Source organism: Magallana gigas, chromosome 7 (genome assembly GCF_963853765.1).
Source record: "Magallana gigas chromosome 7, xbMagGiga1.1, whole genome shotgun sequence".
Classification (NCBI taxonomy): Eukaryota; Metazoa; Mollusca; class Bivalvia; order Ostreida; family Ostreidae; genus Magallana; species Magallana gigas.
The window spans coordinates 50,220,786-50,243,984 of record NC_088859.1 but is presented as its reverse complement, the minus strand read 5'-3'; the positions used below and the strand labels follow the sequence as shown (position 1 = coordinate 50,243,984).

Below are 23,199 nucleotides of genomic sequence, written 5' to 3'. Positions count from 1 at the left end.
ATGGTATCATGAGTGGGCGTGTTCAAGGTATGCTTCGTATCATCGGAACTCGTCCGTGACCAGCTCAAATGTAGATGATATCCCGTTCCTCAAGCTGATTGGTCGATTAAAAACTTTAATCCAATCTTTTAACTGACGTATAAATAGGGAGATATAACTATAATGAACTGCATTCTATGTGTACCAGCTGTCCTTTTTTCAGATCTCTCGGTAGTATCCACACCGACAAAATGCCTAAAGTCGGCTGTGTGATGTTCACAAGAAATCATTCGGGACAATCGGAGAAATAGCGAAGTGGAAGATAAAGGTGAGAAAATTATGCAGGAACTGGTGATAATGGATTCTTATAATTTAGAGCTTTTGGGGATGATTGCAGAATAGATTGCCAATTTTGTTTGATTTGGTCTATCAACGTGAGTTTTATTTTTGCCTTTACGCGCGGCGGCTATTGAGAGTTATGTATAGTTTGATTAATCCATATATTAGATAAACCGCAGTTATTTAGAATATGTTTGATGTTTTCATACCAAGGAATTTCCCCTCAAATTCGTGGTTCATGCAAATTCTTAGATCATATATTAACTTTGCAATTTTTGTATCTTTTCCGGTAAGTATTCTTGACCAATAAAAAATAATGCGTGTTTTAATTTGAATTTTAAGTGGGTATCGACCATGCAAGTTCACCATATATCATGAAATCTGGAGTTGATTGTTTTAAATGGAGTAGAAGTTTACAAAATTTGAGATGAATTCTCTCTATAATTGCAATATTTGAAAAACCCCAGACTTCCCATCCATATAAAGGTATAGGTTGGACAATTTTGTCAAAAAAATGTAGCTGACATTGTACTGATAGGTTATGAAATCTCCCCCTTTTTAGTACTTCATATAATGCTTTTGTAGCTTTTTCGGCTAATTTCTGTATTGCAATTTTAAAAGATCCTGTTCTGCTAAATACTATTCCAAAATAGTTAAAATCAGTAACGACTTCAATAAATTTATCGTTATATTTTATCTGTATGTTTTCTTTCTGCCTACCTTTGCTAAATACAATGTATTATTATTTTAGATTTATCGATATTCATTTTCAGGTTCAGGTTAGAGAGAGAGAGAGAGAGAGAGAGAGAGAGAGAGAGAGAGAGAGAGAGAGAGAGAGAGAGAGAGAGGTTGTAAGCAGATAACTCAAAACATTTATTTTAAGGTTAACTTTCTTCTTTCTTTCTTTTCTCATTGGCGGGAGGGGGGACCCTTTGGCTAGCGAAGATGCCCCTACCCCCAGGCCGATGCTACGTTCCTAAATTCAACTTCAATAATCTAAGATATTGATTAAGTATACTTTTAAGTTTGTATGGGACCTTTGACATAAGTACAGTTTATTCTCTTTTAAGAAGTTGACAGGCATAGCCACACGCGAAGTGGGTGTAGGCTATACCTGTCCACTTCTCAAAAGAGAATAAAGTACAATCTTATGAAATATAAGCGTTTTGAATTTTTTTCAATTTACAGTGTAGCATAAATAAAAATTGCATTTCATAAAAATAAAATTCGTATAAAGTTGAAATAAGAGTAGAGAGGTCGAACTCATTAGCTACCGTTCTGTTCTACAGTAATTTTCATTATTGGAAAGGAATGCCACAGTCTTTTTAAAATAGTGCAATAGCAATATTATCCAAATGCTATTCCATAGATCACACTCAAGGTCGATAACTCTTCAAGTAATTCACCGGAAGTTTACGGTCCATGCAGGATTTTGCTATTTCAATTGAGGATTTTTTTTTGCATTTCTTACAAACGGCGATTATATTTAGGTATGCGTTCAGTTATTAAATTACATATTAGAAGACACTGGCTTTATAAATGCCACTTTCTGTTGTGTGGTATGTACATTGTGTAGACCGAGTCGTACGAGTCCTTTCACAAGTCAGTAGGCATAAAAAGGCGCGCAAGCTTGTTTTTTGTCGCGTATCTTTGTATATACAAGGACATGTACAATAATAGTATGTCACTACCACAGTAAAGAACTTCTATATATATATAATACTTCTTCCAAATGTTAACAAATAGCAAGTATTAGTAATCCATAATCACAATGCTTAATTCAATATGGCTGAAAGTGAGACACCTCCATTTCATTAACTTGATTGTCCTATTTTGTCTGTTCAAATCCCTTTGAAATGCATTTGATGGTCAGATGTTATACTGTTTGAAGATTACGTGTAATAAGATGTAGTTTTGGGGGTTTTTTTTATTTGCATTAAATTCTCAGTGTCCCATGTCATAGAATGGACCTGGTTAAAAGATTATCAAATACTGATCTCCTTACACAGTAATTAACCCTATTTTGGGTATAAGATACAAAGCATAATGATATATATGATATGGTTGACAATAAATGTCTTATGATGTTAATCAATTTTGTCATAGTAGGTTGAGTCATGGCATCTGGGTATGAAGATCATGCCAGCAAACGCATGAGGATGGACAAGTCTAGTGAAGACCCAATCAAGCCATCTCCTTCACCGGTCGTCCATGTCCGAGGCTTATATGACAACATCATGGAGAGAGACCTGACAAGGGCTGTTCAACAGTTTGGAAATGTAAGCTGTGTAGTACTCATGCCAAAGAAACACCAAGCTTTGATCGAGTTTGAAGACATTTCGGGAGCCACAAACTGTGTAAATTATTCAAATGAGAACCAGATTTTTGTCGCTGGTCAGCCAGCATATTTCAATTATTCCACCAGTCAACGCATTCAGAGACCAGGTCCAAAAGAAGAAAACAAACAGACCAATCACATTTTGTTGTTTACGATCCTAAATCCCCAGTACCCCGTCACAGTGGATATCATGCACACCATATGCAGTCCCTATGGACAGGTGGTGCGTATTGTTATCTTTAGAAAGAGTGGTATGCAGAGCATGGTGGAATTTGATGACGTAGAATCGGCCAAACGTGCAAAGCAAGCTTTAAATGGAGCTGATATATACTCCGACTGTAACACTCTGAAAATAGAGTATGCAAAAACAGATAAACTGAATGTTTTTAAAAATGACCAAAGCAGCTGGGATTATACCAATCCAAACTTGAATAGTGAGGCAGCTCCCCCCAGGAATATGCCTCTTCTACCAGAACCAAGCGGAGGATTTCCCCCATCCAACAGGAGGCCTGGTCCAGGTGGTCAGGGGGGATTTGGAGGATATGGACGAGAAGCGGGCCAAACTCAAGGCTACCAGGGCTATCAGGGTGGGGGATATGGGGCTGGGATGTATGACCAGGGTGATGGATTCAGTCAGGGCTATGGAGGAATGCCCCAGAGGCAGGCTGGGTATGGTCAGGAAGGGTTTGGCAGGAAGCCTGGACCACCTCCACCCATGCATGAAGATGGAGGTTATGGAAGACCAATGCCTCCACATGGGTATCAGGACCAAGGAGGGCCACCAGGGGCCATGATTCAAGGGGCAGTACTCATGGTGTATGGTTTAAATCCAGAACATGTCAACTGCGACAGACTGTTTAATGTTTTCTGCCTATATGGGAATGTTGCCAGAGTGAAGTTCCTCAAGAGCAAAGAGGGATCTGCAATGATTCAGATGGGAGACTCGCTGGCTGTTGAGAGGAGCATTCAGAATCTCAGTCATGTGACTTTGTTTGGAAGTAAGTTAACTCTTGCTGTTTCCAAACAGGCATTTTTACAAGATGTTCCAAATCCATACGAGTTACCTGATGGGACACCGTCTTTTAAAGACTTCATGGGCAGCAGAAACAATCGATACGCAAATCCAGAACAAGCCAGCAAAAACAGAATCATGGCCCCCACCAAGGTTCTTCATTATTTCAATGTTCCTCCTGAGTTGTCGGAGAAGGTTTTGGAAGAGGTTTTTACAAATATGGGAGCAGAGTGTCCCGAGAAAATAAAACAGTTTCCTGCCACTAGTGCCAGAAGTTCCTCTGGTTTGGTTCAGTTCAAAGACACTGAAGAAGCAGTCAATGCCCTGGCATTAGCAAACCACGCATCAATTCCTAATCCGTCTGGCAAAAGTCCTTATGTGATGAAGCTGTGCTTCTCAGGCAGTCCAATTGGTGGTCGGTAGAAAGGAATTCATTAGGTTTCAAAACAAAATCCTTGTGTAGCTGAACACTCTTTGACCAAATGGTAGCTTTTAATTGAAGATGCTCATTGTGCATTATCCATCAACTGCATCAAACGTGTACAAAACATCCATTATACATGTTATAATCAAATGCCGAGTCTTTGAACATTGAACATTATCATAGACATTCAAAATATTTTCAGATTTCATGGACTATGTCATGAATGGGCATTTTTTAGTTTATTAGCCAAACAATTTATAATTAATTGTTAAGCTATTTACAGTTTGTTGTCTTGCACCTAAACACTTTCACGCTGTTTGTATCCCAAAAAAGGTGAAATTTACATGGAGCTTTTTGTAACAAAATTTGAGTTGTATTTTATACAAAACTATTTTTTAATGCATTGTTTCATGAAGTATTATAAAATAAAATTCATAAAAATATGTTCAGACACTTACCGGTATAAAGGTTTGAGTAACTAAAGGTTTTGGTTTAGACAGGAGAAGATATACACAATTTGCCCATAGCATATAGTTCTTCCTCAAGTGAATATTGGAGAAATGATACGAGATGCATTTAATTAAATGTCTGCAATTTGGTTTAGTTGTTGTATGGTTTGTCCCATCCCCCCCCCCCCCCCAAACACACACACACACACCAAATTCACAGCCATTATTCATATTTAAAGAGATTACATATACCACAGTACAAGTCCTATAGTATTTATTCAGGGTAACAAACAGTCATTTGAATAGCCTCAAGCCAGGGCTCTGAGACATGGCATACTTTCTCCTAACTAAGGATGCTTGATTACATAAAGTATCATAAACATGAATATGTGATCTCATATTCAACCTATAAAGTGGACACAGCCAGAAAAAACATGCAACCTACAGTTGGTGACCAGTTTTCAAACCATTGTAAAACATTGATCCTATTAATTATTTTATACAGATTAGATTAATATCTTTAACAGTTGGAACTGTTAGCTCATTTTTAGCTCACCGGGATGAAGTCAGGGGGAGCTTATGCGTCGGCGTAGGCGTCCAGACCTGGTTAAAGTTTTTGTTGCAGGTCCTGTATCTAAGCTATTACTTGTCCTATCTTCACCAAACTTGCATGGATGATGCATCTGGACCTACTTATGGACTTGAAAGACTTGGATGCTGAATCTGAGTCCTAAATTTCAGATGCTGGAGGAGGTTAAGGTTGTTGGACCAGGTTAAAGTTTTTGTTGCAGGTGCCCTTTGATAGCATTATCTAAGTTACTGCAGGTCCGTACTTCACCAAACTTGCATGGATGGTGTGTCTTATGATACTGATGCACCAGACAGGCTTGAGTGCTGAATCTGAGCTATTGGTTTCGGATGCTGGAGGAGGTTAAGATTTTTGGAGCAGGTTGAAGTTTTTGTTGCAGGTGCTCTTTGATAGCAATATCTAAGTTACTGCAGGTCTGTTCTTCACCAAACTTGCATGGATGGTGTGTCTTATGATACTGATGCACCAGACAGGCTTGAGTGCTGAATCTGAGCTATAGGTTTCGGATGCTGGAGGAGGTTAAGGTTTTTAGAGCTGGTTAAAGTTTTTGTTTCAGGTGCCCTCTGATGATTATATCTTAGTTACTACTTGTCCTAACTTCATCAGACTTCCATGGATGGTGTGTCTTATGATACTGATGCACCAGACAGGCTTGAATGCTGAATCTGAGCCATTGGTTTCAGATGCTGGATATGGTTAAGTTTTTTGGAACAGGTCACATGTTTAATAGATAATAGTACTATTTCAAACTTGCATAGTTGATAAAACTGTAGAATGAATGAATCACAGAGGAAGCTTCAGATGCAGAGCTTGATCTCCATTATCAAGGATATCACCAAACTTGAATGGATGGTGTGTCTTATGATACAGATGCACCTAACAGGCATGGATGCTGGTTGCGGATGCTGGAGCATGTTAAGGTTTTAATTGCTAGTGCTCTCTGATGATTATATCTTAGTTATTACTGGTCTGAACTTCAAACTTGCATGGAAATGCGTCTTATGTATACTGATGCACCAGACAGGCTTGAATGCTGAATCTGAGCTATTGGTTTTGGATGCTGGATGAGGTGCTGTTTTTTTGGAACAGGTCACATGTTTTATAGATGATAGCTTGCATAGTTGATTTAACTATATTATAAATGAAACGCAGAGGTTGCTTTAGATGCAGAGCCTGATCTCCATTATCAAGGATGCTAAAGAAATCTCTTACCTCACTCAAACCTGCTCGATAGATAGATGTGTTTGTTGATAAATGATATAACATGATTCCTATGATATAGTATTGTTTGGTATGAAACAATATTGTTTAATATGACACAATATAATATCATATGTAATATTATAAAAAGTTATATGATACTATATGATATTGTATCAATTTTTTTTTATATTTTATGTTATGATATTGTATCATGATATCGTTATGAATAGTATTGTATATTATGATACAGTATTGTATAATATTGTATTATTAATTTATTATTTTATCACATGATACTAACATAAGATATTGCAAAATATAATATTGTATCCTATGATACAATATTGTATATTCTTTGATATTGTATCATACGATATTGTATAATATGATATTAGTTTCTGAAATATAGAATTTTATCACATGAAATTGTATAATATGATACTGTTATATTATATAATATTGTATCATACGATATTGTATAAGATGATATTGGTTTATAATATGATTTATTATCACATCACATGAAATTGTATTGTATGATATTGTAAAACATATTATTGTATCATATGATACAATATGTATAATATGATATTGTATTATATTATATTTTACTTTATCACATAATATTGTATCATTTGATATGATACAATGTTGTATCAAATTATATCATGTGTTAAAAAATTGTATGTTGTAATCATATGTTCATTTGTTAATCAAAACAATAATATTACATTAGAATCATATGATACAATATCATATTATGTATTAAAAATGTTACAGTATCATACAATACCATACTATATTATACAATATAATATCATATGTTTCAATGTTATGATGTATTATGTAATATGATATTGTAATATAATACTATATTGTTTTATATATAATGATATTGTATTATTTGATCAAATACAATAACGTATAACACAATACAATGTCATATCATACGTTACAATATCATATCTCATCATTGTTTATTATGGTATTTTATTGTATTATATGATATATGTTGTAAATATGATAGGATGCAATATTTAATGTTATATTATTGTATTGATTAACAAATGAACATATGATTATCATACAATTTTTTAACACATGAAATACGGTACTGTGTCAAAACAGAATCCATGAATATCCAAAATTAAAAGTATGATTTTCGTTTAATAGGATAAAGGTGGTTTCATAAAGGTGAAGTCTCATAAGGGTGATGTCTCGTCTCGGTGAGCTTTGTAATCTGTGATTACCTATGTTTTTTCTTACCAAGACAAATTGGGCTATGCCCTTGACATCAGCATCTGAACATGGTTAAAGCTTTTGGACAGGTCCTGTATCAAAGTTATTACTTGTCATATCTTCACCAACCTTGCACGGATGGTGCACTTGGGCATAAATATGGACTTAACAGACTTGGATGCTGAATCTGAACCGTTAATTTCTGATGCTGGATGAGGTTAAGGTTTTTTATATGAGCAGATTAAAGTACTTGAAACAGGTGCCCTGTAATGGCCATTTTGAAACTTTTACAGTTTCTATCTTCAATCTTGCGTGGGTGGTGCATCTTTTGATACATGTACGCTTGAGAGACTGGAAACCTGAATCTAAGCCTTGGATGATTGGGGTAATTTAAGGATTTTAAAGCTGGCGCCCTTTGACAATGTAATATATCTAGGTTAATAATGGTGTTATCTTCACCAAAGGACATTTGCTATGGTCAAATACATGTATCTGCCCCTCATTTAACCAATTTTTAAATTGTATCATATCAAAATCAAATCTTCATAAAACATTATACAGAGGATGTCTATCATTATATATAATCTTGAGATTAATCATCATTGTCTAATAGCTTCATTTATGATGTCACTCAAATGGGCGAATTCCTGCAATTTTGCAAACAAATTAAACGAGATATTTGTGAAACACTTATCCCCCCCCCCCTGGAAACGTGTTCAAGAAGAGAATGAACAAAAACTGCAAAAAATTTGATTTTTTCTAAGTCAAAGGGGCATTACTCTGTTGAAAATTGCTCTATTGTCATCAAAATCGTACATGACCTAGAAATTATTTTGATAATTATTTCAATTTGTGCAACCTCTGCAAAGAAAAATGTATGGAAACTAATCATACTTGCCAACCTCCAACACATAAAAATCTGGTCATGACCAGATTTGGATAGTAAAAAATCTGGTCATAGCGCGTAACGACATTCACGACATATTTATCATGCATTTCATAGGAATATACAATAAAAATGTGTTAAAACTTATGTGTAATACTTTATTGCAAAGAAGCATTTTAACTAACAGTTGCTGATTTTGAATTTTGTATAGTGATCTGACACAGAAAATGGTAGGTTGTGTTCAGCTGAAAAAAAAATGCAAAGAGTTTCTGCTTCATTAACTTGCTTTTGAACTCTGTAAATGTTGTAAGTGACTTGGAAGACTTTTGTGTATTTAAAAGCATTCTATTCATGACTTGGCGTTTTTGAATGTTTAGTCAGATCATTTTGGGCACACAATCCAATATTCAAATGTGCGTTAAATAGAACGCAAAAGCCTCGTTTTGTACTCGATTACTTTGTTTTACCTATAGGAATTCATTTTCCCAGATATGTTGATAGGTACAAAAATATCGTTTTCTTTTTGTTGGTTTTGATTCCGCTGGCCCCAATGAAGACCTTTTCTTATTGGAAGCCATTACACTTAGTTAATGATTTAAACCTTCGCTTAGTCTAAACAACTCACGATAATAATTACACTTAATGTGTCTGTTATTGCCATCGGCATTGTTTACGCGTTACGTAAATTCAAGCTCAGCTTGCACAGCTTGGGTTCATAACTGGAAGTCAAACACGCAACGTAATTTACGAACCAAATCCGGAAATCGGGAGATTTTCAGGTTGTTCGACAAAAATCGGGTGAAAAGCATGACCCGCCGGGTCATGAAAAATAATCGGGTGAAGGGTTGAAAAATCGGGTGTGACCCGACGAAATCGGGTCAGTTGGCAAGTATGAAACTAATGGTGAACGGACAGATAGGCAGACAAATAAATATTGTTATTATTCTTCCATATTTTGCCCATTTGGAAGTATAGAGAGCAGGTCTGCTCAAGTACGATTTTTACATAAGTTTTTGTTCATATACACATGATTGTTAAATATGGTACTTGAGAAAGCATGAGGTCCATCTTGACCAGTCAAAAAAAAAAGTCAGAAAATGCTCATATTTTGCTTCAGTCATTAATTATTGATCAAAATAAGACAATCTTCATGACGTACGTCATTTCTACATTATGACATCATTGGGGTGATAACCTTTTACATAGGTACTTATTTTTCATTATGATTTCAACTATATTCAGCATTACTTTTAAAGATTTTTTTAGAACTTTAATTTTGGGGGTGAAAAATGCATGATACCAAATTAAGTGCTATAGATGAATGATTCATCTTGTGACACTGATACACTTGACAAGCATGGATGCTGAATCTGAGCCATAGGTTTAGAAAACTGGAAGAGGTTAAGGTTTTTGTCATATATTTAAGTAAATAATGGTCCTTACTTATTCAAAACTTACATGATGAAACACAGAGCTAGTTCAAGATATGAAGAGTGATCTTTATTATTTAATATCCAGATGCTAAGGCAGGTTAAATATCTACATGAATTTATTTCTTATATTGGGATTGGTTACTTCAGGAAGTAAATCCTGTTCATACCCAGACTTACACAGTATAACTTTTGATGTGTAATAGAGGTACATGTAGTTTCAGAGTTTTTGATCTTTGAATATCTGGATGCTGGAGCAGGTGTAATTAAGTTTATTGACTTATTCAAAGCAGGTTTGAATGTTGGAAGAAATATACTGGATGTCCTGACCAACTGGTCTCATGGTTCATGAAACTTTGGATTTGAAACTATGCCTAGCTTCAGATACCGGAGTTTGATTTTATTTCCTTTATCAAGGATGCTAAGAAAACGTGCATGGTTCTACCTCACTCAAAAAATGCTTGATGGATGTGATTTTTGGTATTTGTCATACACTGTATCACATGATTCCTATTTCTATGTTAAACAAGAGCCTCTATCAAATAAAATTTATCAGGTTAAACTCACTTCTCAGCTACAGTGGATTAACAACGACTGCATAAATAATTGTAGTCCATTTAATGTATAATTGTTTATTTCATAAAATCCTGCATGTTGCAACATTTTCAAAGCGATACACAGGTAACAAACTTCGTATGAGTCCTAAAAATAGGACATGAATATGAATATAGAATTGTACAGTACTACTGTAAATGACCAATTTATTGATCACCTCTTTCTCTCCTCTACAGTGAACATTTATACAGGATTCTTCACATGATTCAGTAAAATAAAAGAGTTTCATCTTCTTTAAATGACAAAAAACAATGCATTATTCAACAATGTATGAACACATCATTAACCAACCAATATGCCTTACATCGTCTGCCAGCATAACATCAGTAGAGAACATAACAATTCGCAACATACAATGCACACGACCTGAATCTATGTTTGGTAGATTGTCAATGGAGTTACCTCCCCCTGAATCCCCCACGACCTCTGAACCCTCCTCCTCCCCCTCCACGACCCCGGAATCCTCCTCCACCTCCTCCTCCTCGGAATCCTGAATAAAGAAAAAGTCACAGTTAATGTAATGCACATGGGGTACTGTGGTTTCATTAATATTCCTGGATATCTATTTCGGTGGATTCAATGAAAATCACAGTTTCAAGGATATGTATATTTTTGGACAATGATCTTATCAATACAAAATGTTAGAAGAAATTGCATTTTCATGAACATTATCAACTTGGATCAACTTTACAACGAACTCCACGAAAATTGGTATTCTTCGAATATTGATGAAACGACATATTTAGCGTGTACTAATTTGTAAACAGGTAAGCATGGATTTAATATATAGCAAATTTCTGAATCAACGTATTATATAATAAACATGTATGCTTAAGATTAGGCGATGTACTTAATTTAGCAGTAGCAGCATTCTGCCCACCAAAAAATACAAAGCCAAATGTAATGTTTACTTTATCTATTGTGCTAAGCAAAGCAAAACACAAGTACAGTTACTGTCTCATTACTTATAATTCTGACTAATATAGTATGCAGATGTACTATATATACAGTACCAATCAGACCCAACCTAACAGAAAGTAAACCCAAACTAAACCCTGGGTTTACTTTCAGGGTTTACTCTGGGTTTACTTCGGGTTTACTAGAGTGGACCGAGAGTTAAACCCAAAGTAAACCCAGAGTGGACACGGAGAGTAAACCTGGCCAGAAGTATACCCTTGAAAGCAGATGCTAACTCTGTATTCGGAATATACAAGGGGTGGGAATTACAGGCAGTAGGATAGTAAGATTAAAATACTCGTCTGCTTCACACTTCAGTGCATACAATTGACATCAAAAGCAATTTCAAAATACCCAGAGTAAACCCCGAGTAAACCCAAATTTTCAAAAAGTAAACCAAGAGTAAACCTCGAGTTAACCAAAAAGTAAACCTGGGGTTTAGTTGGGGTTTACTCTGGTGTTAGGTTGGGTCTGATCGGTACTGTAGATGGGGTTTACTCTGGTGTTAGGTTGGGTCTGATCGGTACTGTAGTTGGGGTTAAGGAGTGTCGGGGGGGAATGTTTCAAACATACGATTTCCTTTAATTTTTTTTACAGTGAAATGCCAATTTATGAGAAAACTATGTGCAAAATATAAAGTAAATTGACCGGATAGTTTATCTGTTTGCCGCGATCAAATTTCGGTCGTATGTCCGATTCATCACCGACATTCTATATAGGATTATATTGGAAAATGAGGGTTTTCATTTTCAATTTCATATTTAAAAAATTACAAACATACGATTTTCTTTTAATTTTCAGCGATGAAAGGTTTAAGTATAAGTAAACATTTTGGCCAAATTAAAACGAAATTGACCGGATGGTTTTTATGCTATTCGCTCTCATAATTTGATCCTATAAACGTGCCATGCCAGCCATTTTACATAATATAGAAATGTATAAAAAAAAGGATGTTTACGAATCAAACTCAATTTTTTGTAGTAGAAGAAAACAAGTGAAAAGCTGTCAATGTGACAGCAAACCGGGTTTTCTTTTATGTAAACTGTATCCATAATCCATGTCAACCCTTATCCAGTGAAATGGAGTACCCTACATGTATATGCAACATTTTGCCAAAAAATGACTAAGTTCAAAAGCTAGTATTTTTTTTATAAATTATCGGAAATCAAAATCCTAGCAATATGCACACCTCTGATATATGTACAATTGATCTGCAAAAGAACAACTTCCTGTCTTGAAAACTGTAGGAGGAGTTATCCGTACAATGAGGGTACCCTATATGCAATATTTTGCCAAAAAATGACTAAGTTCAAAAACTTGGATTTTTTAAATAAATTATCGGAAATCAAAATCCTAGCAATATGCACACCTCTGATATATGTACAATTGATCTGCAAAAGAACAACTTCCTATCTTGAGAACTGTAGGAGGAGTTATCCGTACAATGAGGGTACCCTATATGCAACATTTTGCCAAAAAATGACTAAGTTCAAAAGCTGGTATTTTTTCGATAAATTATCGGAAATCAAAATCCTAGCAATATGCACACCTCTGATATATGTACAATTGATCTGCAAAAGAACAACTTCCTATCTTGAGAACTGTAGGAGGAGTTATCCGTACAATGAGGGTTCCCTATATGCAATATTTTGCCAAAAAATGACTAAGTTCAAAAGCTGGTATTTTTTCGATAAATTATCGGAAATCAAAATCCTAGCAATATGCACACCTCTGATATATGTACAATTGATCTGCAAAAGAACAACTTCCTATCTTGAGAACTGTAGGAGGAGTTATCCGTACAATGAGGGTACCCTATATGCAACATTTTGCCAAAAAATGACTAAGTTCAAAAGCTGGTATTTTTTTCGATAAATTATCGGAAATCAAAATCCTAGCAATATGCACACCTCTGATATATGTACAATTGATCTGCAAAAGAACAACTTCCTATCTTGAGAACTGTAGGAGGAGTTATCCGTACAATGAGGGTTCCCTATATGCAATATTTTGCCAAAAAATGACTAAGTTCAAAAGCTGGTATTTTTTCGATAAATTATCGGAAATCAAAATCCTAGCAATATGCACACCTCTGATATATGTACAATTGATCTGCAAAAGACCAACTTCCTATCTTGAAAACTGTAGGAGGAGTTATCCGTACAATGAGGGTTCCCTATATGCAATATTTTGCCAAAAAATGACTAAGTTCAAAAGCTGGTATTTTTTCGATAAATTATCGGAAATCAAAATCCTAGCAATATGCACACCTCTGATATATGTACAATTGATCTGCAAAAGAACAACTTCCTATCTTGAGAACTGTAGGAGGAGTTATCCGTACAATGAGGGTTCCCTATATGCAATATTTTGCCAAAAAATGACTAAGTTCAAAAGCTGGTATTTTTTCGATAAATTATCGGAAATCAAAATCCTAGCAATATGCACACCTCTGATATATGTACAATTGATCTGCAAAAGACCAACTTCCTATCTTGAAAACTGTAGGAGGAGTTATCCGTACAATGAGGGTACCCTTTTGGCAGCCGCCCGCCCGCCCGCCCGCCATTTTCACCATTTTAATAACCGGATTTTTCCGTTGGAAAACCCGGTTATAAACCATTTCACTCACACAGAACGTAGAAGGACGGCGTATATGTTTTTATTTTGCAAATTATAGTTTTGATTTTAATTATTGACGCTGCAATAGAAAGTGCACGACATTTATTTTTGTCAATTGTTACGTCAGAGTATCAACTGACGTCATCGTAAGACGTTGATTCCGACGACAATAACGTCGTTTTGAAGAAGCGGCGAGATGATTAAAATACTTCTGACATTATTTTAACGATTCTTTTCACTAAATATAATTTTTTGATAAGTCATTTTTTTTAACATAAAAACGTTACATGATAATCTGTATATTTGAACATTTTACTTTAAATTTGCGTTTTACGACAGTAATGCGCAAAACCCTGCGCAGAGGGCGCAAAATGTTAAACCCGCTACCGACCTTAACTCTGGTGTTAGGTTGGGTCTGATCGGTACTGTAGTTGGGGTTTACTCTGGTGTTAGGTTGGGTCTGATCGGTACTGTACTGTAAAACAGGAATGTCTGAGGAACAATGACTGATCCCACACATTTCTTACCTCTGCCTCCTCCGCCTCTACCCCCACCCCGGCCCCCGCCTCGGCCTCCTCTCCCGCCTCTCCCACCACCGCCTCCTCTACCACCTCGACCACGCCCACCCCCAGACCCAGGCGGCTTAGGTAAAAACCTCTGCAGGGGTAACAGTTTGTATGGGTCTATGAAAAGCTGAAAGAAAGAACATTCGCTTTACAAAACATGACAGCTGAAAATGGGGGGGGGGGGGATTTCAATAGATGAAAACTTGCAATTCTATTAACACGTCAGTAACTGCTCTATATGATAATACACTGTATTCACAACTGTTAGATTAGTATATATTAAATTATACCTTTGTACTTTTTGAAAAAGACTTTGCTTTCATATTTTCTGATAATTTAACTGAAAAATACTTCAACAAAGTCAAGGAAAGAATACTGATCATCAGATATGCTTAAGATTACAGAAAAAGTATAACCTAACGGTAATTGTTTCCTACATCAAAATTTTAGCAAAGTTCAATATAAAGTTAAACCTGTTGGGATTTACCAGTATATGATCCCTTAGACACTAACTAAAATGAAAAACAAAAGGATACAAAATTTCTAATTGAACCAAATATTTCATCCACTTTTCCAATCTGCTGTTTGTTTTCTAGAAAAATCGGAGCATTGAAGTGAGGTACATCCTCTATGGTGCTGACACAGACGAGGTCGTCTTCACAGGGGTGGACGTACTCCCCGACCTCTGAAATAAGCCCATCATCTCATTGTATGAATGGTTTTTAGCTCACCTGAGCTGAAAGCTCAAGTGAGCTATTCTGATCACATTTTGTCCGTCGTCCGTCTGTCCGTCCGTCCGTCTGTCCGTCTGTCTGTCTGTCCGTCTGTAAACTTTTTACATTTTGAACTTCTTCTCTAAAACTGCTTATCCAATTTCAACCAAATTTGGCACAAAGCATCCTTATGGGAGGGCAAATATAAATTGCAAAAATAAAAGTCCGATCTGTATTCAAAGCGGAGAAAACCTTGAAACTGTAGAAAAAGGGGGGTGCATTTTTAAAAATCTTCTTCTCAAGAACTACCGAGGCAAATTCAACGTAGTTTAGCATAAATTATCCTTATGGGAAGGAAAATATAAATTGCAAAAATTAAGGGGTAATTTTGTTTCAAATCTAAGTTATTACGAAAATAATGATAAAGGAAAGGCGTGTTTCAATCAGTTTAATAGCATCGGGCTCGGCATCCGATAAAATGGGTAGGCAAGACTTGGCCTGGGCAAAACAAAAGATTGGCAGTTATTAATCTGCCAATCTCATTAAAATTTCAGAATATTTGATGGACTAGTATATTTGTATTCGCTGTAGATATTGCTGCAAAATAATGCGTATTTGGAATTGACGATTGCCGATCTGCCCCGGCATTTATTTTGCCACGGCCCGGGTTTGCATACCCATTTTACCAAGACTCGTATTCCATACTTCTAAAACGAGGTTCTTTGTTTAAAGCAGCCATGACATTATACGAAAAAGGGTCGATCTGACTATGATGAATTTGCTTGTTGTGCAACAGTTCGCGTATGAAGGGAAATTTTGAAACATGAAAAATATATTGGTGCCGATTTTGTGAAGTAAATTGAGGCTAAATATTTCAATGCGTTGACAGTTTTCACACATGACGTTGGTGTTAGCTTGTTCTGATTTTCGTTTCGTTTTCATTATTTATGCTTTGTAACCTGGAAACTATCGTCTGTATTTCGTGATTTTTACGTATCAAATCAAACAGAGACTTCGGTAAATCAAACAGTTACGTTAACTGTTTACCTGCGCAAATTAAGCAAAATCTGATGTAGGGGTACTGAAATACAATTCATTCTATCGGTAATTCGGCATTATCTTTTGCGTAATGGTAGATTAATGCAATAGGTTTTGTTGAGATGCTCGACATTTTCTCTAGTTTATTCAGTTTAAATAGAGTTTGATATCGCTTACGGAAATATGTAGGTATATACATGTATATATATAATTCATTATACATGTAGTGCATGTTTCTTGTGTTTAATTGTTTACAATTTCTATTTACTAATCATATTTGAGTGTTAAGCTTCGAATTATAAGCAAGATACAGAGATTAGCTCACAATTCTATGTTTGTACACAGATCTTAAAAGCTAAAGATTAAAAAAGTAACAAAAAATTGTCAATATTTATTACGAAAATTTTCAAAATCTTTTCTTCCAGAAACCAACTTATTGAATTGTAAACTTAACCTTTTAAGCTCACCTGAGGATGGGGCCACAATGGGGGGGGGGGGGGGGGGGGGGTCGAAGTTTAACATATGAATATAAAAAGTAAATCTTTAAAAATCTTCTTCTCAGAAACTAATCGGCCAGGAAAGCTGACACTTGTGTGGATGCATCCTTAGGTAGTGAAGATTCAAATTTGTGAAAATCATGACCCCCAGGGGTAGGGTGGGGCCACAATGGGGGATCGACGTTTTACATAGGAATCCACAGTAAATCTTTAAAAATCTTCTTCTCAGAAACTAATCAGCCAGGAAAGCTGACACTTGTGTGGATGCATCCTCAGGTAGTGTAAATTCAAAGTTGTGAAAATCATGACCCCCGGGGGTAGGGTGGGGCCACAATGGGGGATCGAAGTTTAACATATGATTATATACAGTAAATCTTTAAAAATCTTCTTCTCAGAAACTAATTAGCCAGGAAAGCTAAAACTTGTGTGGAAGCATCCTCAGGTAGTGTTGATTCAAATTTGTGAAAATCATGACCCCTGGGGGTAAGTTTGGGCCACCATGGGAGGTCAATGTTTTACATAGGAATAAACAGAGTTATTCTTTAAAAATCTTCTTCTCAGAAACTAATCAGCCAGGAAAGCTGAAACTTGTGTGAAAGCATCCTCAGGTAGTGTAGATTCAAAGTTGTGAAAATAATGATCCCCAGGGGTAGGGTGGGGCGTCAATGGGGGGGGGGGGGGTGTCAAAGTTTAACAAAGGAATATATAGGGCAAATCTTTAAAACTAATCAGCCAGATGATTCTTTATAATTGTTAAGACTTTGGCCCCAGGACAATTCTTTGGCCTCACGAGAAGGTTCAGAGTTTGATGTACGTTTATATCCCATATATAAACTATTGTTACGGATCTGTTTTAGAACTGCAATACTCAACATATGATATGGCTATAAAATCATCCTGTTAGAAAAGGGACTAATGATTATAAACATAAGAATATCCAGGGGAAAATGGATTTTATTTATACAGGATTTACATGAATTATTGTACATTGTCCAGATAGTTTGTATTATGACTCCATTGAGCTGATTTTATCATACCTATTGTTCCTCAGGTGAGCGATGTGGCCCATGGGCCTCTTGTTATATTTTATTAAATTATAAACATATAATATGATATTGATAAAAGAATTATATCTCTTTAAAATGAATATACAATATACATGTATTTGTTTCCTTAAGATTTGAAATCTGTTTACATATGTTCCACAGAATATCAGTTTCCATACCATTGATGTTTGTTAGTTTTAGGGTGCCTACCAATTAATCTGTATTTTAGTATCAGAAAGACATTTTTTTTCAAATCTCCAGACTTACCTTCAAAAGTTTAGAGGGGCCTTGATCCTTACTCTTATCCAATCAATTTGGATAGTTTCGTGGAGACCTTGAATTTTACCGAATTTCATAGTACATGACTACATGTACTTATACTGCCTACCTTTAGCAGCTAAAGGGAGACCTAGATCTATGAATATTACATTTGTTTCCATTTCCCCAACAGTTCAATATTCCTTGGTATCAATAATACTAGTTTCAACACCACTAAACTTTAATATTTACATTTTCCAGTGTCTTTTTCTAAAATACATGTTATATCATGAGGTGATTAAATACTGTCCAGGGTGATCAAATCTATCATAAAGCACTTTAAGCAGACTTTAATGGACTTGATCACCCCCCCCCCCCCCCCATCATTGTACTTATCACCTCAGAATACTCAAAGAATGATTCCTTATTCCTTTAATGGTTTCAGGAGAATCTTCAACATTAACTGCATTTATCACTTTTTATAGGTAGCAGGGGACAGTTTTGCACAATAGACCCAGTAAAAATTTTGAAATATAAAGGGAAAAACCTAAAGTTTGGAAGATGGCTAACAAAGAGGGGTTTTGACTGCTAGAATATTTACTGCATTCATTTTGTGCGTAGAGGAGCTCATGTCCATGTTTCATTGATTGATTAGTACTGTTAGCACTTTTCCTCAAAAGGTGATTGACCCCCCCCCCCCCCCCCCCCCCCATTAATTGGTGATTGTTTGCTTTAACCTACATATCCACGGTTGTTGACGGCATTTGCTCGGGACTCAAGTATGATGCAGGACCCGTGAAATAGTAAAAAAGAGCAATTTTTTTTTTTAGATTTTGAGATAGTCCCTATGTAGTGTTATTATACAGTTATATGCAAGTTGTACATGTTTATTCTGAAATGTCTGAAAATTCTCAAGATTCAGGATCATGTGTCCTTTGCATGAAATCTAATTAAAATTAGACTTGTAATTCCACTCCTCTACGATACGATATACATGTATAGCGTATCGTAAAGGAGCGGAATTACAAGTCTAATTTTAATTAGATTGCCTTTGCATGCCAACCAATTTTAAAAATCCACTGAAAAATTATATCACATATATGAGCACTATCTGCTTTACATGCTCAACAAAAAAACTATCCCCTGCCACCTTAACAGTTTCAGTTTTACTGGGTTTTAAATCATTTACTGGTTACTATTCCCCTTTCTTTAACATAATCTTTTAACTAGTCATTTCTATACCCCATATCTTTAACTAATAGTTTTCAAGGGGACCGTCTTGTCTATTTATTTTCTCTTACCTTTCAGTTTCGGGGGAACCTTCATCATGATACCTTTCCCTTACCTTTAACAGTTTCAGGGGGACCTTGATCTTGATACCGGTTTCCAAAACCGCCTCTTCCTCCACCTCTGCCTCCACCTCGAAAACCTGCAATTTTTATAATAAGCAGGGACATTACAATATTACTTACTAGGTTTGTAACTGACTGACTACGGAACAATAACGGATTGATCAATCTCATAGACAGCAAGATGAAGCAGAGCCCTCTATGAGACTGCATGTATTCAATGTACATTAAAAAAGTACCCTTTTTTTAATGTACATTGAATTGATTGAATTCACTTCTTCAGCAGGGGTTTCCAGTGAATGTTTTTAATACAATACACAGATATACACTTATGATTACTAATTTCAATCATTTTTGTCTTCGGGAATAATATTATAGTCTGTCCCAAGTTATTGCTTCCATCAATTTTTGATGATTTTTAATAAAAATACACATACCTGTGAAAGAAATACAATTGAAATCGATGAAAGGGAATATATCCAAGATATCTTCATTGAACAATTATCCCTTTTCACTTATAAAATTTCACAGGAACGAAAACAATTTTCTTACGGAGATTAATTGTAATGGGAAATGTTAACATCTTTTCTCCATTCGGAATACACTCGGAATACATCGCGCGATTTTTTAACATTATCATCTGGGCTTATTAATGGCTGATGCAATGGCTGATGCAATGCAAATTCTCCATAGACTTTCAATTTTTGGATGTGTATTGAAACCTGAAGCGAGGGCGTTTCAAAACAGATAATCTGGACATTTTTCATATTAGTGGATGAACTTAGTTTGAGCACAAAGGTATTTACTATTATTGAAATATCAAGCAAAAAGTGGTGGAAGCAAAAACTCGGGACAGGGTATAAAAAAGAACTCCACTATCCAACAACCGAGTCCCTAGCTGTGATGAAAGTGTGACATTTCAATCCAAGGGAAAACAAATATAAATTAATACTGTATGAGATGGGAGAAATAATGACGGACCGACCAGGATTCGTACCCGGGCCCCCTGAATCTCTAGTCAGGTGCTCTACCAACTGAGCTATCTGGCGCCGGTATTAATGAACCGTTCACTGACCGTCACAATACCAACCACTAGTACAGAACAGTATAAGCCAAAGTCACAGAAAAAGTCACAATAAACATGTCATCAAAATGAAAGCTTTCACAGTATGTGGTATGTGAACTGGTAATTAACAAAAATTACACCAAATTTACAGTATTGTGGTATTAAATTAACGCAGTGTATTTCAAAAGTTAAATCAAAAGAATACATCATTTACCTCCTCCGCGACCGCCTCTTCCGCCTCCACCTCTGCCAAAACTGTTGTTAAATCCACCTCTTGACATGGTTTTAACGCTACTGAAACAAATAACAATTCCTAAATCACCGCATATGGACAATACCGACCCCCCCCCCCCCCATCACTGATTCACACTATCAAAAATATATACAGTTTCGATGATAAAAAGAATAAAACAATAAACTTTGAAGATGGGTGTTCATTTTGGTTCATATTAAGGTTGTCGTTTCACATCAGTTCAATATAGATAAAAAAAAATTGTACCTTTGTTTTTGCTGCAATGTTTAGCACATGGTACTTCCGGTTTTATTTACGACAACCTGACGTTTGGAAATACTATTTCGGGTCTTTTCTGCGTTTGACAACATCGATTTTAGAACTGTAGCTTCGAAAGAAGTTTTTCGACTTTGTTGAGATCATCAAGATGCCAAGGGAGGGAAGGTATTTATCCAATTTTATTGTTTTTTCACCGTATCTCACATCAAATATGACAAGGATATTTTTTATACGTTCTTACCTTATCATTGGCATTTGATTATCATTATGTGCATGTTGCATAGTAGATAGTTCTACTGGCGTTATATGAATGTTCATCTGTTCATTGTAAAATAACCTCTCTTAGATTTAAAAAAAAGGATTTCCTGGTCTTTTATTGATATAAATGAAAATCATTAATCCATTTTAGCAGGACTGTGTATTATCTAAGATACACAAAAGATATAGCAAAACAGCTGCAAAATATTATTAGAAAATAGATGTCAACTTTCATATTTTTATGATTTCTTCTTTTGTTTTGTTAATAAAGGTCTTACAGAAGAAGATCACGTTCGCGAAGTGATTCTCGTGAGCGGGAGAGAAAAAGAAGAAGTCGCTCCAGAAGTAGACCAAGAAGATCAAGGTCTCGAGATCGATTACGAAGATCCAGATCAAGAGAAAGGAAGCGTTCGCGATCTCGTGAAAGAAGAAGATCAAGGTCTAGGGAAAGAAGAAGGTCAAGGTCAAGGGACAGGAGAAGGTCTAAGAGATCTCGATCAAGAGATAGGAAGTAAGGGTCAAAGACAGGACATTTTTTTTTATCATACATTTAAGCTCAGAAGTTTGTCATACACCATGGGGAAAAAATCATTATAAAAGAAATGCTTTTTGTCACACTATATGCATGGTGTGACACAAAGTATGTGCTGTGATAGAGAATATATAGGCTAGGTACCGCCATGCTTCTTCAAACACTAGCTTGGGGGATAATCCTTTCGCTTAGGCCTAAGAAAAAAAAGTGTTTGTTTCCGCTTTCCCGACCGACCCTAGCTTTTACCCCCCGACTCAAAACTTTTTTTTAAGGATTTTTGATGGAAAATCGTTTATTTTTCGCTTTTATCCGATTTGGAAAAAAAAATACTCAAAATTTTGGTCACAAAAATGCTTGAAGCAGTTACTCTTCTCAAATCAGTGTAAATCAAACGTTTTGTTTCAAAATAGCTGTATGTTTCCATGTGTTGTAGATTTTTATTAATAATGCTCTCATCGTTGGCAGAGGAAGTATCTGATATATAATATCAATTTTGTGTTTTCTTAAGACCAGCTTAATAGTCAGGAATGATATTAAAAGTATTACTCATTTTATACCATTATAGCAGTGTCGGTATCTAACCGGCATGTATGGATACTGCAATATTAAAGGGAAAAAAAATATTTGAAAAAAAAAAAAAATTCCGACTGACCGACCCTACTTTTTTTCAGCATGAAAGCGGAAACAAACCATTTTTTATGTTAGGCCTTAGTAATTGATGTTTCAATAGTTTTTAAACACAATGGTCTGGTGTGGTCATTCTTCAACATCTGTTACAATAATACCCTTGTTTGAATGCAATTGATATATTTTATTAAATTTAAACAATATATTCATGCAGGTAGTATAAATGATATTATTTTGACAAAATAGAATTTACATGAAGTAGATAATGGCATTAATGCTCCTGATATTGATAAACTTGTTTTCAATGCCATATATTTTTATGTTACGCTTCTAATATAGATGTTTTTATGAATCTAGAAAGTCTAGATCCAAAACACCAGATAAGAAGAAGCGCAGTGTTTCACCAGAGGCTAAGAAACTGACACATAGAGAAGGGGAGATCACCGTTAAAGATGAACCCCTTGACAAGGTAGGAACATTCCCCATTACATATTGAGTAGTACATTGATGATGGACCATGGAATATTGAGAATCCTGTAACTTCATGCTAAACTCCTACTATTTCATTGTGTTTCTTGTGTATATTCATAATGAATTACATACAACACATTGATTTCCCAAAAATAAGGTTAAACCATTCCTTTAAATATTACAAT

General features: G+C 35.5%; 3 protein-coding genes and 1 long non-coding RNA gene across 6 annotated transcripts in view; 3 read left to right on the top strand and 1 right to left on the bottom strand.

Moving 5' to 3' along the window:
- The first annotated feature begins 1,691 nt into the window (after window positions 1-1,691).
- Window positions 1,692-4,535, top strand: LOC105345481 (heterogeneous nuclear ribonucleoprotein L). Of its 2 annotated transcripts, none has more exons than XM_011453611.4 (2): window positions 1,692-1,808; window positions 2,425-4,535. In XM_011453611.4, the coding sequence occupies exon 2, from the start codon at window positions 2,436-2,438 to the stop codon at window positions 4,089-4,091; it is 1,656 nt and encodes a 551-aa protein (XP_011451913.1). In that variant the 5' UTR covers window positions 1,692-1,808; window positions 2,425-2,435; the 3' UTR covers window positions 4,092-4,535. The 2 variants fall into 2 exon arrangements, with proteins under 2 accessions (XP_011451913.1, XP_011451914.1); XM_011453612.4 differs by having other exon boundaries at window positions 1,703-1,808; window positions 2,428-4,535.
- A 5,969-nt stretch (window positions 4,536-10,504) lies between these two features.
- On the bottom strand, window positions 10,505-21,252 carry LOC105345478 (H/ACA ribonucleoprotein complex subunit 1). Of its 2 annotated transcripts, none has more exons than XM_020074184.3 (7): window positions 21,115-21,252; window positions 20,830-20,909; window positions 19,546-19,629; window positions 15,185-15,333; window positions 14,939-14,998; window positions 14,610-14,775; window positions 10,505-10,993 (listed from the first exon to the last, which is right to left on the bottom strand). In XM_020074184.3, the coding sequence occupies exons 2-7, from the start codon at window positions 20,894-20,896 to the stop codon at window positions 10,902-10,904; spliced, it is 618 nt and encodes a 205-aa protein (XP_019929743.3). In that variant the 5' UTR covers window positions 20,897-20,909; window positions 21,115-21,252; the 3' UTR covers window positions 10,505-10,901. The 2 variants fall into 2 exon arrangements, with proteins under 2 accessions (XP_019929743.3, XP_019929744.3); XM_020074185.3 differs by having other exon boundaries at window positions 20,830-20,906.
- Window positions 10,989-14,942, top strand: LOC136269966 (uncharacterized). Its single transcript, XR_010707571.1, has 2 exons — window positions 10,989-11,969; window positions 14,491-14,942. It is a non-coding gene; the product is annotated as an uncharacterized lncRNA (long non-coding RNA).
- LOC105345480 (probable ATP-dependent RNA helicase DDX46) overlaps window positions 21,154-23,199 on the top strand; it is a 23,195-nt gene continuing 21,149 nt past the window's right edge. Inside the window, exons 1-3 of the mRNA XM_011453610.4 lie at window positions 21,154-21,291; window positions 21,656-21,895; window positions 22,901-23,012. Coding sequence (XP_011451912.3) covers window positions 21,275-21,291; window positions 21,656-21,895; window positions 22,901-23,012 — 369 coding nt within the window. The 5' untranslated portion in view covers window positions 21,154-21,274. The remainder of the gene's footprint in view (window positions 21,292-21,655; window positions 21,896-22,900; window positions 23,013-23,199) is intronic.